A 13,850-nucleotide genomic window follows, 5' to 3' on the forward strand; every position below is an offset into this window, starting at 1 on the left:
ATATTTTTATTGACATTACAAGTACGATATATATATATATAAAACTTAATTAGGATGGTAAAATTTTTATAAATTAGTAATTTTTTGTTTACAAAAAATTTTAATTTTCCCCTATTTTTGTCGTAATAAATGTTTATTATTTTAAGTCATTAGAAATGAATAAAATTTACAATTTATAGAAAAAATAAGTACGTGATTTATAAGAATATTTTATCATGTTTAATATATAATATTTAATTAAAATATGATTTATAATTATAAAATATACTATGTTAATTTTGGAAGTATATCTCGAAATTAAAAATTCTTTTATTTCGTAAAAAATAAAAGTTATAAGCATATACTACACAGAAATTCTAGTTGTAAAAAGAAACATAGTTTTTGATCAAAATAAATGTAAAATTAAATTCTGCATGATATACATAGGAATTTTTATCGCAATTTATTTATATAAAAATAAATATGTAAAGTTTTGTTAGTAATTTTTTATTATTAATAATATAAATACCCTTTCTGTTTTCAGAATCATTTAACTTCTTCGGTATTAAATATTTATTAAGAAATTGAAATAACAGAGTATATATAATAAATGAAGAAAAAAATCTGTGATGAATATAAGAACCACATACTCTGTACATTTGCATAAATGCATCCAATATTTTATAGCTTGAAAAATAAAGTTAATTAAAGATATTATGTACTGTTTTCCTTATGAATAATATGACATTAAAAGTTTTCATTAAATCTTTATTCAAGTCAAATTGAGAAGGAAAATATATGTGTTTGTGTATGTGTACGTGCGCGCGCGCGCGCGTGCGTGTGTATATATTGTGTGTGTGCGTGCGTGGGGTGTGCGCGCGCGCGCGCGTGTGGTATATATAGGTATATATATATATATATACACACCTATATATATATCTACCTATATATATACACACACACAGGAAACAAGGATTTTTATAAAGTGAACTCTTTCATACGTTGGTTATGTGCAATGCCGAGATGCTGCAATGAAAACAAGGCAGTGAGTTCGGTTGGCACCAGTCGAAAACATAATACAGAGGATATTTTGTTAACACAGAGCCATTCATTTTCAATTGGAAATCAGTTGGAATTAGAAGAGGACCCACCAATTGTTGAAAAATCACACAGAAGAGTAAGGTGTGATTTAAGTCCAGTTCCGACAAGTACAAGTACTAATTTGAATATAAAGCTTTTAAGTATTAAGGTAAGCTTTTAAAAAATTAATTTTATTTTAATATATTAAATGTTATTGACATCTCTGTACATATTTATTGTCACATTAAGAATTATAATACCCTATTGATTACAGGGAGATAGAAACACTCGTCAAGATCAAGTGGACACTGGATCTGGTGGGTGCCGAGAACGGAAAAAAGAAGTTAAAAAGAGAGCAGCTATAGGCAATACAGTGCGTGGATTCCTCTCATCTGGCCACAGCAGGCAGGACAGGTATAATGATGTCTGTATCAAAATCATGCTTCTTACATTGTCATTTTTTACATTTTATCATTTAATTTCTTTGCTGTAATTCATTCTTTGCCTTTCATTTCAATATACTTATTCAACATACATGTATATGTTTAATTTGGAATGCACTTTATTAAATTATTGTTCTCTAATATTATGCTATTTTACAGATTTCATTTTTTAAAGAATTATTCTATTATTCTATTGAAATACATAGCTTTAAATATATGACAAAGGAACAAAATGTTTCAATTCCCCTAACAACGTTTTTTAATTACTGAATATAACAAACTACACATGCATAAATATCTTTTGTATATCTCATCCGTACTGTACATGTACATATTGAAATTATTAAAGCTTTTAAAAAAAAAATATTTTTGAAAAGTAAAGTATAAATATTAATTTTAATATTTAATATACCAAAATTAGCTTAAATATTGAAGTACTATACAATCAAATAAAGAAATTTTACTTATAACATTAAAAGATTTTATTTAAAAAGTAAAAGTATAAATTCCAATATATTTTCAGAATTACTGACCCCGAACTTCAAGTATGAAATTTTATAGGTATTCAAAGGTTAGTAATAACATGATTTACATTACTGTTATATTGCAACATAAAATTATTCAATTAGTATTTATTGCCATTTAAATATACAGAAATAAATAAGTTTTTTATTAACAATTAAGAATTCAGCTTTTCATGTTTTTAAAATTCCATCATTGTCATAGGCCTTGCATATATCTTTAATTTATTTTTTAAATATTTTCCATCCTTCCATCTATTTCTCAGATTAAGTAGTACTTCAAAATATTATTCATAACATTTTGATATTACATAATATAACAATTTCATAACTGACATGTACATTTAATACAGATGGGGCTAAACATTAATTTCTTAATTTAGATTTACCTACATAGTTATGTAATAAAATGTATTTGATTATAAAATGTATATGTATGTGTATAATATTTTCTTTTTGTATTTTATCATAATCATGAAACAACATTACTTCATAATATTAAATATAATTTTAATTTTATTTAATAATAATTTTTATCATAATTTATATCTATATTTTATATTATAAAATAAAAGCTTCCTGCACACTCTGTAATATGAATTAATATAAGATACATATAATTGAAAGAAAGAAATTTTAAAGTAGCGCTTCATTATATTTACTGAAAAGAAAGTTAAAACTTTTAAAAAAGTATATGGTTCAAGAATTATATAGTATTTTAAACAATGTTTTAGGTATGAGACAAATAGACAACAATCTTCAGGCGGAAGTGGCCTGTCAAGTTTATGTCCAAAGCTGGTGGCCAGTGGAGGTGGCAGTAACCAGAGTGGGATTAGTTTGGCAGTGGGCCACTTAGCCTCACAGGAAGGAGGAGGCCCTTGTTCAGTCGTAACTACTCAAAGGATTCATAATCACACACATAATCATAAACGCCAAAGAAAATTATCTATTGTTTCACAAGCTGGCACTAGTGCTCATAGTTCTGGGGATAAAAAGGTATATTCAAGAAACAAAAAATATTTTATATTTCAATAATACTATTATGATGATATAAATTATGTTCATATTAATTTTCTTAGACATCAAATTTAAGTCGTTCCTCTGCAATCTGCAAAAAACAAGTGCGGACACAAAGAACTGATCATAACACAGATTCATTATCTATAACAAGTAACGGAGTCGCCAGTAATTCACCTTCTTCTAAAAAGAAAGTTTTATCTGCTTTACGAATTTCTGAAAAATCATCTCGGAATCTCAATTCGCCATCCTTAGATTATGAAAATGAACGCAGTTTTAGTGATGCAGAGGAAGCTATTACAGCAACGGAAAATGTGTTCAATATGCCAGGTATTGCATATGTGTATTTAATTACAATTTTTGTGCATAGAATGTTTTATGGTCATTATTACAATGTTCAATTCCATGTATAGGATCCAGTTCTACACCATCGACACCAATTAGTCGATTAAAGTCAAAAAAATCGGATGAAGATGAAACGAGTATGGAATGCAATATTAACGAAGAAGGTGCTGAATCGTCACAGAATGCAGCAGATAAAAAAGGGTCATTAGATTCTAACGAACAAAGGGCATCGACATCAGAATGTTCAGAATCCTATAAAACTTCGAATATTACGAGAAAAATATCGGCAAATAGTATTGAGGAAGAAGCAAGTGCACAGAATAAACAAAAAGTAGTTTCTACTTCTTCCATAAGTACAAAATGCAGCAATAGTGAAAGCAAAAGTATAAAACATAAAAGCAAATATGTTGCAGAAAAAATGATTGAACAACAGAATAGTAAAAATTTAAAAGAAACAAATATGGAAAAGAATACAGATACAAGCACGTCCATAGAAACGTCCACAAGTTCAACAGCTAATAATAAAAATAACGAAAAAGCAAAACGAAAAACGTCTAACGAAGGATCAAAAATTGCAAATATCACAGAAAATGAAGATTTAGTTAAAAATTCTGAGAAAAATGTGATTGATGATAAAAAAGATACACGACAAACTGAAAAAGCAGTAAAAAGTTCGAGATTTGTAACATCAAAAGTATCCGAAGAAATTGTAGACACTGAGGTTAAGGATATAGATCCGCAAAGAGAAGTAGAAGGGGGAGTGACGATATATGACGAAGATGATAACGGCACCAGTATTAGTGATATTGTTGCTGCTCAGGCGCTTCATGAATCTCTGAGTAAATTAGGAAAAGTACCACCTTTAGATGCAGAAATGGAAAATGTTAAGGACACAAACGTGCAAAACGAAACCAAAATGGTAAAAGAAGAAAAAGAAAAGGAAGTCGTACAAGAAGAAACGGTAGAAGGGTTTATTGGTCCTTTGCTTGATGAAAATTTTAAAGCAGATGAAAAATTAGCACAGAAAACAATGGCTATGGAGGAAGTGCGAAATTTATTGTTGAAAGTTAAAGTGCAGACTGTTGAAGACGATGATGATGAAGAAAAGGCTATAGGTATATCACCAGATGGTAGATTTTTAAAATTTGAAGAAGAAATTGGTAGAGGTAGCTTTAAGACTGTATATAGAGGTCTGGATACTCAAACTGGTGTAGCTGTTGCTTGGTGTGAATTGCAGGTCAGATAAATATGATGAAGTGTTTGTTCAATTTTTAAATACATTTATATGCAATTATAATTTTTTTTAGGAAAAAAAATTAAATAAAACAGAAAGATTAAGATTTCGAGAAGAAGCAGAAATGTTGAAAGGATTACAACATCCAAATATTGTTAGATTTTATGATTATTGGGAAGTTACACTTACACGTAGAAAATACATTGTGCTAGTCACTGAACTTATGACATCAGGAACGTTAAAAACGTAGGTTTTTAAATTCATGAAATAGTTTTGTAAATTTCTATTAATGTAATTATGATTTTAAATTATTATATAATTTCATATAGGTATCTAAGACGTTTCAAAAAAATTAATCCAAAAGTAGTAAAATCTTGGTGTCGACAAATTTTAAAAGGCCTGAGTTTTTTGCATTCAAGATCACCACCAATTATTCATCGAGATTTAAAGTGTGACAATATTTTTATTACTGGTACAACAGGAAGTGTAAAAATTGGCGACTTAGGACTTGCTACTCTTAAAAATCGAAGTTTTGCAAAGAGCGTTATAGGAACACCCGAATTTATGGCACCAGAAATGTACGAAGAACATTACGATGAATCTGTTGATGTTTACGCATTTGGAATGTGTATGCTTGAAATGGCTACTAGTGAATATCCATATTCAGAATGTACTGGACCAGCACAAATATATAAGCGCGTAGTATCGGTAAATTAATGCTGATTTTAATTAATAACATTAAAATAATTATGTTAAATGTACAATTTTTTAAATTTTATCCAATCAAATTATTTTCATTAATTTATTTACTGAATATTGTACTCTTTATACTTATTTATTTGTATTTATCAAATAACATGTTAAATAATGGTTGTATTATACAGGGTGTTAAACCACAAAGTTACGACAAGGTGGAAAATCCAGAAGTACGTGAAATTATAGAAATGTGTATTCGTTTAAAGAAAGAAGAACGGCCCTTAGTTAAAGATCTGTTAAATCATGAATTTTTTGCGGATGATGTTGGTTTAAAATTAGAAATGGTTTCAAGAGATTCAGCTATAGCGGATGTCGCTATAGCGCGTGTCGAATTCAGACTTCGAGTGTTAGATCCTAAGAAACGTACTAACAAACATAAGGAGAATGAAGCAATACAGTTTGACTTTGATATTCAGGCTGATAATGCAGAAGAAGTAGCCTCAGAAATGGCTAAATCTAGCCTTATACTTGAAGAAGATGTTAAAGCTGTAACAAAAATGTTAAAATCACAAATTACTACGTTACTACGGGAAAGAGAAGAACGTAAAGCCAAAGAAGAAAAAGAACGTTTAGATCGTGAAGCTGACAGCGCTAATACAACTAATGAAAATCTGTTACAGCAACAATTATTGCTTCAGCAAATGCAATTACAACAGCAACAACAAATGCAATCGAACATGGGCATTCAAATGCAAGGCCAAGTACAAATGCAGTTGCAGCAAAATCAAATACCATTGCAACCACAACAACAAATGCAAACTACTGCACAACAAACCCAGCAGCATAATTTACAACCACAACAAGTTCAATTAGTTCAGCAACAACCATTAATGCAACAACAAACATCTGTTGTTCAACCACAGCAAGCACAACAAATGCAACAAGTATCTCAGGTTTCACAACAGCAGGTGCAGTATCAACAACAGCAATACCAGCAGCAATTACAACAACAATATCAACAGCAGCAGCAACAACAACAATTTTCTCAACATGTTTCGCAAAATTTAACTGCTACTTCTTCGCAATGTTCTACTCCTCAGACTGTGCAGACACAGCCGCAGTTTCCTCAAGTAACTCAACAAATACAACAACAGCAACATTTGCATCAACAACAACAGTACATACAATTGAATCAAATGAATGTACCGCAACAAATGAGTCATCAGATACAACAACAAATACAACCACAGATACAAATGTTATCGCAACCGCAACATATGCATCAGCAAATACAGCAATCTCAACAAGTGCAATATTCTCAACCACAAATACAGCATGTTCAACAAGTACATTCACATTCAGTGGGTTCTCCATCAGTTCAAAATCAACAATACTATCAACAAAATACAACAGGAACTTCAACGTACAATACACAACCTATGTACCAGCAAAATATATCTCAACAAATGTATCATTCATATACTAGTTCGAATTCTTCTGGTCATGTCGAGATTTTATCATCTAACCAGCCTGCAGCCCAAATGTATTCTCACCCTACTATATCCCAAAACACAGCACCATCAACGTCACAGCCTTATATACAACAACAAACAGGTCAAGTTCAAACATCTGCTGTACCATCTAGTATGAATATTCAGAGTACATCATCGGCGACTCATATACAAAATACGGCAACTTCAACAATTCCAAATATGCAAAATGCATCTACGCTTATTTCAAATAGTGGGCATCAGTCTCAACCTCAACAGAATGTTTTAGTTCAGATGCAATATTCGCAAAATTCTAACATCCCTACCTCCGTACCCATATCATCTGGGATTTCTGCGCAATCAACAGCAACATCCCAGCATCAACAGCATTTCATCTCAAATACAGATCAGTGTTCTAATACAGATAGATCATCTCTATCTAAACAGGATACAATGGATTCTGTTCAATCTTTACCAACAGACATACCATCTAATATTCAAGATCAAGGAAATGTCTCTAATTTGACTAATGTAAGCGCTACATCTCAAGCAGCAGTGCCAAATGAAGGGTAAATTTATGGAACTTCAGTTATTCTACAAATAAGCATTATTCAAGAATCTAATCTAATATTTTACCCATGTAGTATAACTCAAGAAAATACTGAAAATATTGCTGCATCTGAAAGATCTAAAGTGAAAAGATCTGGTACGAAACGTAAAAAGCCTGGTATTAAATTAACAGTTTTATCTGTAAGCAGTAGTGAGGGACAATCAATGACTGTTGAATGTCAATTAGATACCAGCAAACAAAAAACTGTAACATTTAAATTTGACAGAGATGATATGGTGCCTACTGATATTGCTAACAATTTGGTAAGCAAATGGCAGAATTTTAGGTATTTTTATTATTAAAATATATGTTACTGTTTTATATTTATTATTTACAGGTTGCCGAAAATTTATTACCACAATCTCAATGTGAAACGTTTGTTGAATTAATAGAAGATATCGTTAAACAATTGCGTTTAGATCCAACACGAACTTTGCCATTAGTAGCTCATGGTCCACCAGATCAATCTGCTGGTGGTAGTCCAGTTACTAGTCGTCGACCTAGAGATCGTGACCACAGTCTTGATACAGCTAAGGTAACGGTTTTCTTTTCTTTTTTCAAGTTTATTTATTAGATTAATAGTTTACAAATACAATGAAACTAATATAAATTATCTAGAAAGGAAATTCGTTTTTTTCTTTTTTCTCTCTTTTTTTTTATTTTTATTAGAAAAACAAACAAATTTTGGAATAAATGTTTTTAACAAAAAATACTATCATTACTATTATCGACTATTATTTAAGAACCTGATACACAAAAGTCCATAATGCATATCATAGGACTATTTTGCTTATTATAAATTCTTTTCCCGAAATAATGGAACCATGTTTCTTATATATTTCATATTAAAATAACATTGTGATTACACTCGAGATGTATATCTCGTGGTCCCATTAAAAAATACAAGGGTGTACCTCCAAGGTATAATTGGTGTGTATCGTTTTGGACGCAGCAGGTGAGACATGGCTCGCTAACTCGTCAAAGCAGCCACCGATCGTCGTACAAAGTCCATCGTAGACACCGTTCGGTGAGTTCATCGTCCCCATTGTACCTTTTCCTATTTCCTATATTTCATTGTATAATCGTGGACGTTTGTGCATCCTTTTTGATTCATGATATATTGTGTTCGGACATTTGTGTATCTTTTAAAGTACAACAATATTATACGACATTTCCTGCATACTGTTAAATTTCTCCCATAGGCAATTCATATTAACATAACGTTTAGATCACGGACTAGGCATGCTTCAGTTTCTATTTATTTTTAGACGTTATATTTAATTTTCATTTGAAAAGTTTTCAGGAAAATTCAGTTTTTTTTACAAAAATTATGTCAATTAAGAGTATAATATCATATTTATGAATATGTCACATATATACTTTATATGTATATATAAAATACATAATACATCATTTAATACAATACATAAATAATTATGAAATACTTTAAATATAAGTGACTTTATTTAATAGATTGTTATAATATAATACCAGTATAAGATATTTGTTTATTATTAAAAATACCTATTTGTGTTTTCCTTTTGTAATTTAGTTTAAATATACTTCATAATGTAACTGATTTACACAACTGTATTTTATATTAATTATTTTATTTATACTACAATATTGTTTTGTTTACGTGCATCGTAATTATTTTGTGGTAAAAAACAATTTTGGCACCTAGATAATTATCTGTTGTATGATTCCAGAGAGACGAAACTTCCAATACTTCCACACCTACAAAATTACTACCGATTGACCAAATTCTTTCTCATATTACGGGCACCACCTCTATGGATAAACAACAAAATGTACAAACGCCTGATAGTCAGATGGGTCCTGAAAATACATCAGCTGAAGCATCTAGAAGGTCATCAACCTCCACACAAAATACAGATACCTTAACACCAACTAATTTACCAAGTGATCCAACTGATCCAACTCAAGAAACTATAGTTTCGGTAACAACTACGGACACAGTCTTAGACGCTCATTACTTACTTAAAGATGAAAGCGTTAAATCATATCAATGTTCGACAACGTACACTCAAAGTCAAATATATGATCCAGTTATAAATCAAAGCAGTGAAAAATGTAAAGAATCTCCAGTTCAAGATATAATGGAACAAGAAAAAGAAACGAATAAAGAAACTCAACCCGATGCTTCAGCTGTTGAAGTAACTACATTAACTGCGCCGCCGCCAACACGAAAAATCTCTCGTTTCTTAGTTAGTCCTGTAGTCGAACAGAAAATCGTTACAAGCGAAGAAGAAGGATCTAGTACTGTAGAAAGTACAGACAAATCTAACATGTTGATGACACAGTCAAATTCCTTATCGCAACCAAATATTGTTGATGAGGGCCAAGTAAAACGTGATGATTTAGAGGTGAATATTTTAGAGGCACAAGCTGTAACTCCTGAGAAATCTGGTATCGAAACCATGACACAAAGTTCTCAATGTGTCACAGAACAAATAGAAAATGTTCAAACAATACAACCAGTACAGCAAACAATTAATCTTCAAAATGCTGTACAAGGTCAAACAGTACCATCCATGTCTCAAATGCAACAAAATGTTAATACTATGCAATCTAGTCAACACAGTATAATCATTCAAGGATCAACTATGCCACATCAGTCATCTCAACAGGTACAAACTGTACCTCAAAATGTAGTCATGACGCAAAAAGATCTACAAACCCAAGTTTCATCAAGTGGAATCAATTTACAAGGACAGTATCAAAATCAACCTACACAATGTAATGTTCTATTACAACAACAACAAATTACTGTACAACAAAATTTAGCTCAAATGCATATGCAGCCTGAACATCAACCTCAGGGACAAATACAAACACAGCGACCATTGCAACAATTTCATCCTCAGCAAATACCGCAACAACATCAACAATATGTAATACTTTCTGGACCTATTCCACAATTGCAACCAACTGCAATTATAGATGAAAGAAACCGTAGAATTTCCAATATTTCTACAACATCAAATATGTCCACAGATTCTCAAATTTCAGAAACTGCTAATGCTACAGATGATAAGAAACAATCTATGATCATACCTAATTCATCAATGTCTCAAGTGCAGCATATTCAATTTATTTCTCAACAAGATGGTTCAAATATTACACCTTTATCGCAGACTGTTCTGGAACCAGTCCAACAGCTTCAAACAGCTCCTCAAAATACAGTGAATGTTCCAGCAAACGTATCTGTTCCTGTTTCAGTTCCTGTACATCAAGTTGTTACTGCAGAAGTTGCTCCTAAAGTTATGCTTAAGACAAAAGAAGTTTCATCTACGCTTCCAGATTTAGCACAAAATCTAGCAAATATACTTTCAAATCCAAAATCAAAATCTGTAACTCCTCATAATTTAACCACTCATGAGTCAAATCAAACTGTAAATATCTCAGGTACTACAGTACTCGAATATAAACCTACTCTTCAGCCTGAACAATATTTTCAACCTATTCAACCAGAAGCAAGTCAAATACAAATACAATCACAATTGTCGCAAAATTATCAAACGAATATACAGCAAGGAATTCCACAAACATTTCAAATTAGTCAACATACTCATCAAGCTCAAGTACCTTTGCAACAAACAATGCAACTGAATACAACTCATCAGATGGATCCTCAGTTGCAAATAGCACAACAAAATTTTCAAGGAGTAACGATTCATACATTAAGCTCACAAAGTAAATGGATTACTCCTGTGAATCAAAATATTGTACAACAAACTGCACCTATCAGACACAGTCAGCAGACTCAATCACAATTGCAACAAACTATTCTACAACATGTTATACAAGATACTCAAAATGTGGAAAATTTTACTTCTTCCGATAAAACAGAAACTCAAGAAGGAAGCAATTTAGTTGGGTATGTATGATTTATATAGATAATTATTTACTATATTTTTGTTAAATTTTACATTTCATACAATAATTTATTTTCTTTAAATATTAGGCGTACAAGTTCAGAATATCCTTTACTATCGGAAATCGAAAACTCTAGCCATGATATAACTCCTGAACATACAATTGTTGAGTCTGTAGATTCAGCATTATTTACACAAAATCAAATATTGCAACAACAACAACAACAACAACAACAGCAACAGCATCGAAAACTTAGTCAGCAGAATTCTTTAGATAAAGTCTCAGACACGACTACTGGAACTAGTGTTCCAGGAGGAACAGGTCCACAAACAATAGCAGATCTCCATCAAAAACTTGTTCAATTAACAAGTCAACCGTCCGAAGCATTAAACGTAGGCACACCGCCTATAAGTTATCCAGCTACTCCCCATAATCATCAGATAATAGGTGGATATGATGCTTATATGCACTCTTTACAACAAAAACTTGTTAATATTGGTATGCCAATTTCCACTACACATGGTATAGTAAGTAATTCATAAAATCTAAGAAATTATCTTCATCTTCATCTTTACATACTTTGTATTAATGATATGAATAATGTATAATAGGGACCTTTGTCACCTCAGACTACAATACAGACTACTACAACTTTATCTGATTCAAATGTTACAACAAGTGTTGAAAGCTCTGTTTTAACCCAAGAAAGTGCAATTCATCAACTTGCACTTTCTCAAACTGTAAGTTTTACATTAATAAAATTATATGTACTTAATTAAAAGATTCAAATTAATAGTATAAAAATATAGAACTTTGTTGTGTTCAGCACGTTGATTGCTCTCTCGATAGTCCAACGCCAGGAGGTGGTCCTGTAGGATCTGAAACTATGAGCCCTAGTAAAGAAAGCATAAAAGTTCGAACACAAAGACCAGGATCTCGTCTTCAAGAATTAGAACAAGAATTAGCAAAAATTCATCACAGGGGCTCGATTCTACCAACTGCTTCTCCACAACCTGTAACACCACCTGTTTCTGTTGTTGGTTCTATTCAAGTGCAACCACCATTACAAGCTACTCAAAGTTTATTAACCACTGTTCCTTCTGTAACTGCTATACCTATTGCTACTGTTACTCCCAGTGTCAATACATCATGCTCTGATACAAACACTCCAGTGCAAATAGAATCTCAAGAAAATACTTCTGAGGTATGTAATACATTTAAATAGTAAATTGTTATATGTATAATAAATATTTTGGAAAAATAATTATCTAATTTTAATAGAAGGTTAGTACGACACAACCTGTTAGAAAAATATCAAGATTCGTAGTTTCCAAGGTCGCAGGTCCTCCTGGCAATGCTGGTACATCAACTCAACAACAGACCGATATATCAAAAAATCAAATAGAGGATTCAAAAATTTATCATACAGATGACATACAGGGTATGAAATTGCAAGTTTAATTTTTGGAGGGTCAAATAAATCTCAAAATGTTTAAAAACTAAATATTTATGAACTTTCAGGTACATCAGTACAAATAATTCATAGTCGTGAGGGTTCGCTTCCACCTACACAAGTTAGTCAATCTGTTAGTATACCTACTGTAGAAGTAAGTACATATTTTAATATAAATTTAATTAATTTATTTAACCAATTATTATATTTGCTTATTATTAACTAAACCATTATTATTGTTTATAACAGTCGGAAAAAGATGAAAGATTTTGGACATTAACCCCAAGTGAAGAATATCAATTGCTTATAAAAAAGTATGTGGACGTCTGCAAAATTTAATCTTATAATATTTATGACAATTAGAAACTAACTTTACTTTTATATAGGCAAACTATGGAATTAGAAACACTACAAAGAAGACATAGAGAAGAATTGGAACGATTTCAACAGCATCAATTGCAGCTATTAATTCAACAGCAACAGCAAGCAAGTGCACTTCATCAACACCATCATCAGCACCATCCAGTGCTTTATCATACCGTTGCAACTAGTGTAGCAGGTTAGTGAGTAATATCTACTTAAAATTTCAAGTAATTAATCAATATATTTCATTCCGATTATTATATGTACTTTATCGTGTCTTGTAATGATGTAGTCTTTTTTTCACTAGGACAAAGTAGACTTCCAGGTCCAGAAGATTATTTAATGTTTAATACAACGCCTCAAACTCCTTTGCAAAAAGCTCCAAGTAATTATCCAGATACCGATGAAACATTACGATTAGCTATGCAGAAATTGAAACAAACTCCTTTGCAACTACAACCACCTCAGGCAACAGCTGGAATACCACATGCTTATGTTATTCCAATTCCAGTAGTGCCTTCTGAGACTATGCAAAATGTGTCTACTCAACAATCTAGTAATTATACGAGTGATGTAACAGAATCTCTTGATCCAACACATAATCCGGCAATTATAAATTCAGCGCAATATCAGTTCACACCTATATTACCAGATGGTACGAATATGGCAGTGTCCTCCGCTGGATCATTAGTTACACCTATACCAGTATCAAGTTCAGC

At 31.4% G+C, this 13,850-nt stretch overlaps 1 protein-coding gene across 1 annotated transcript in view; it reads left to right on the forward strand.

Moving 5' to 3' along the window:
- The first annotated feature begins 948 nt into the window (after positions 1–948).
- The window catches only part of Wnk (Wnk kinase), a 13,954-nt gene continuing 1,052 nt past the window's right edge, over positions 949–13,850 (forward strand). The window contains exons 1-20 of the mRNA XM_017898375.1: positions 949–1,228; positions 1,334–1,473; positions 2,758–3,019; positions 3,103–3,370; positions 3,454–4,622; positions 4,693–4,865; positions 4,949–5,327; positions 5,504–7,374; positions 7,450–7,678; positions 7,753–7,950; positions 8,371–8,442; positions 9,125–11,316; positions 11,404–11,842; positions 11,927–12,055; positions 12,142–12,519; positions 12,597–12,756; positions 12,837–12,922; positions 13,018–13,082; positions 13,155–13,327; positions 13,439–13,843. Coding sequence (XP_017753864.1) covers positions 995–1,228; positions 1,334–1,473; positions 2,758–3,019; positions 3,103–3,370; positions 3,454–4,622; positions 4,693–4,865; positions 4,949–5,327; positions 5,504–7,374; positions 7,450–7,678; positions 7,753–7,950; positions 8,371–8,442; positions 9,125–11,316; positions 11,404–11,842; positions 11,927–12,055; positions 12,142–12,519; positions 12,597–12,756; positions 12,837–12,922; positions 13,018–13,082; positions 13,155–13,327; positions 13,439–13,843 — 9,022 coding nt within the window. The 5' untranslated portion in view covers positions 949–994. The remainder of the gene's footprint in view (positions 1,229–1,333; positions 1,474–2,757; positions 3,020–3,102; positions 3,371–3,453; positions 4,623–4,692; positions 4,866–4,948; positions 5,328–5,503; positions 7,375–7,449; positions 7,679–7,752; positions 7,951–8,370; positions 8,443–9,124; positions 11,317–11,403; positions 11,843–11,926; positions 12,056–12,141; positions 12,520–12,596; positions 12,757–12,836; positions 12,923–13,017; positions 13,083–13,154; positions 13,328–13,438; positions 13,844–13,850) is intronic.

The sequence above is a fragment of the Eufriesea mexicana genome, unplaced genomic scaffold (genome assembly GCF_001483705.2).
Source record: "Eufriesea mexicana isolate 0111107269 unplaced genomic scaffold, ASM148370v2 scaffold657, whole genome shotgun sequence".
NCBI lineage: Eukaryota > Metazoa > Arthropoda > Insecta > Hymenoptera > Apidae > Eufriesea > Eufriesea mexicana.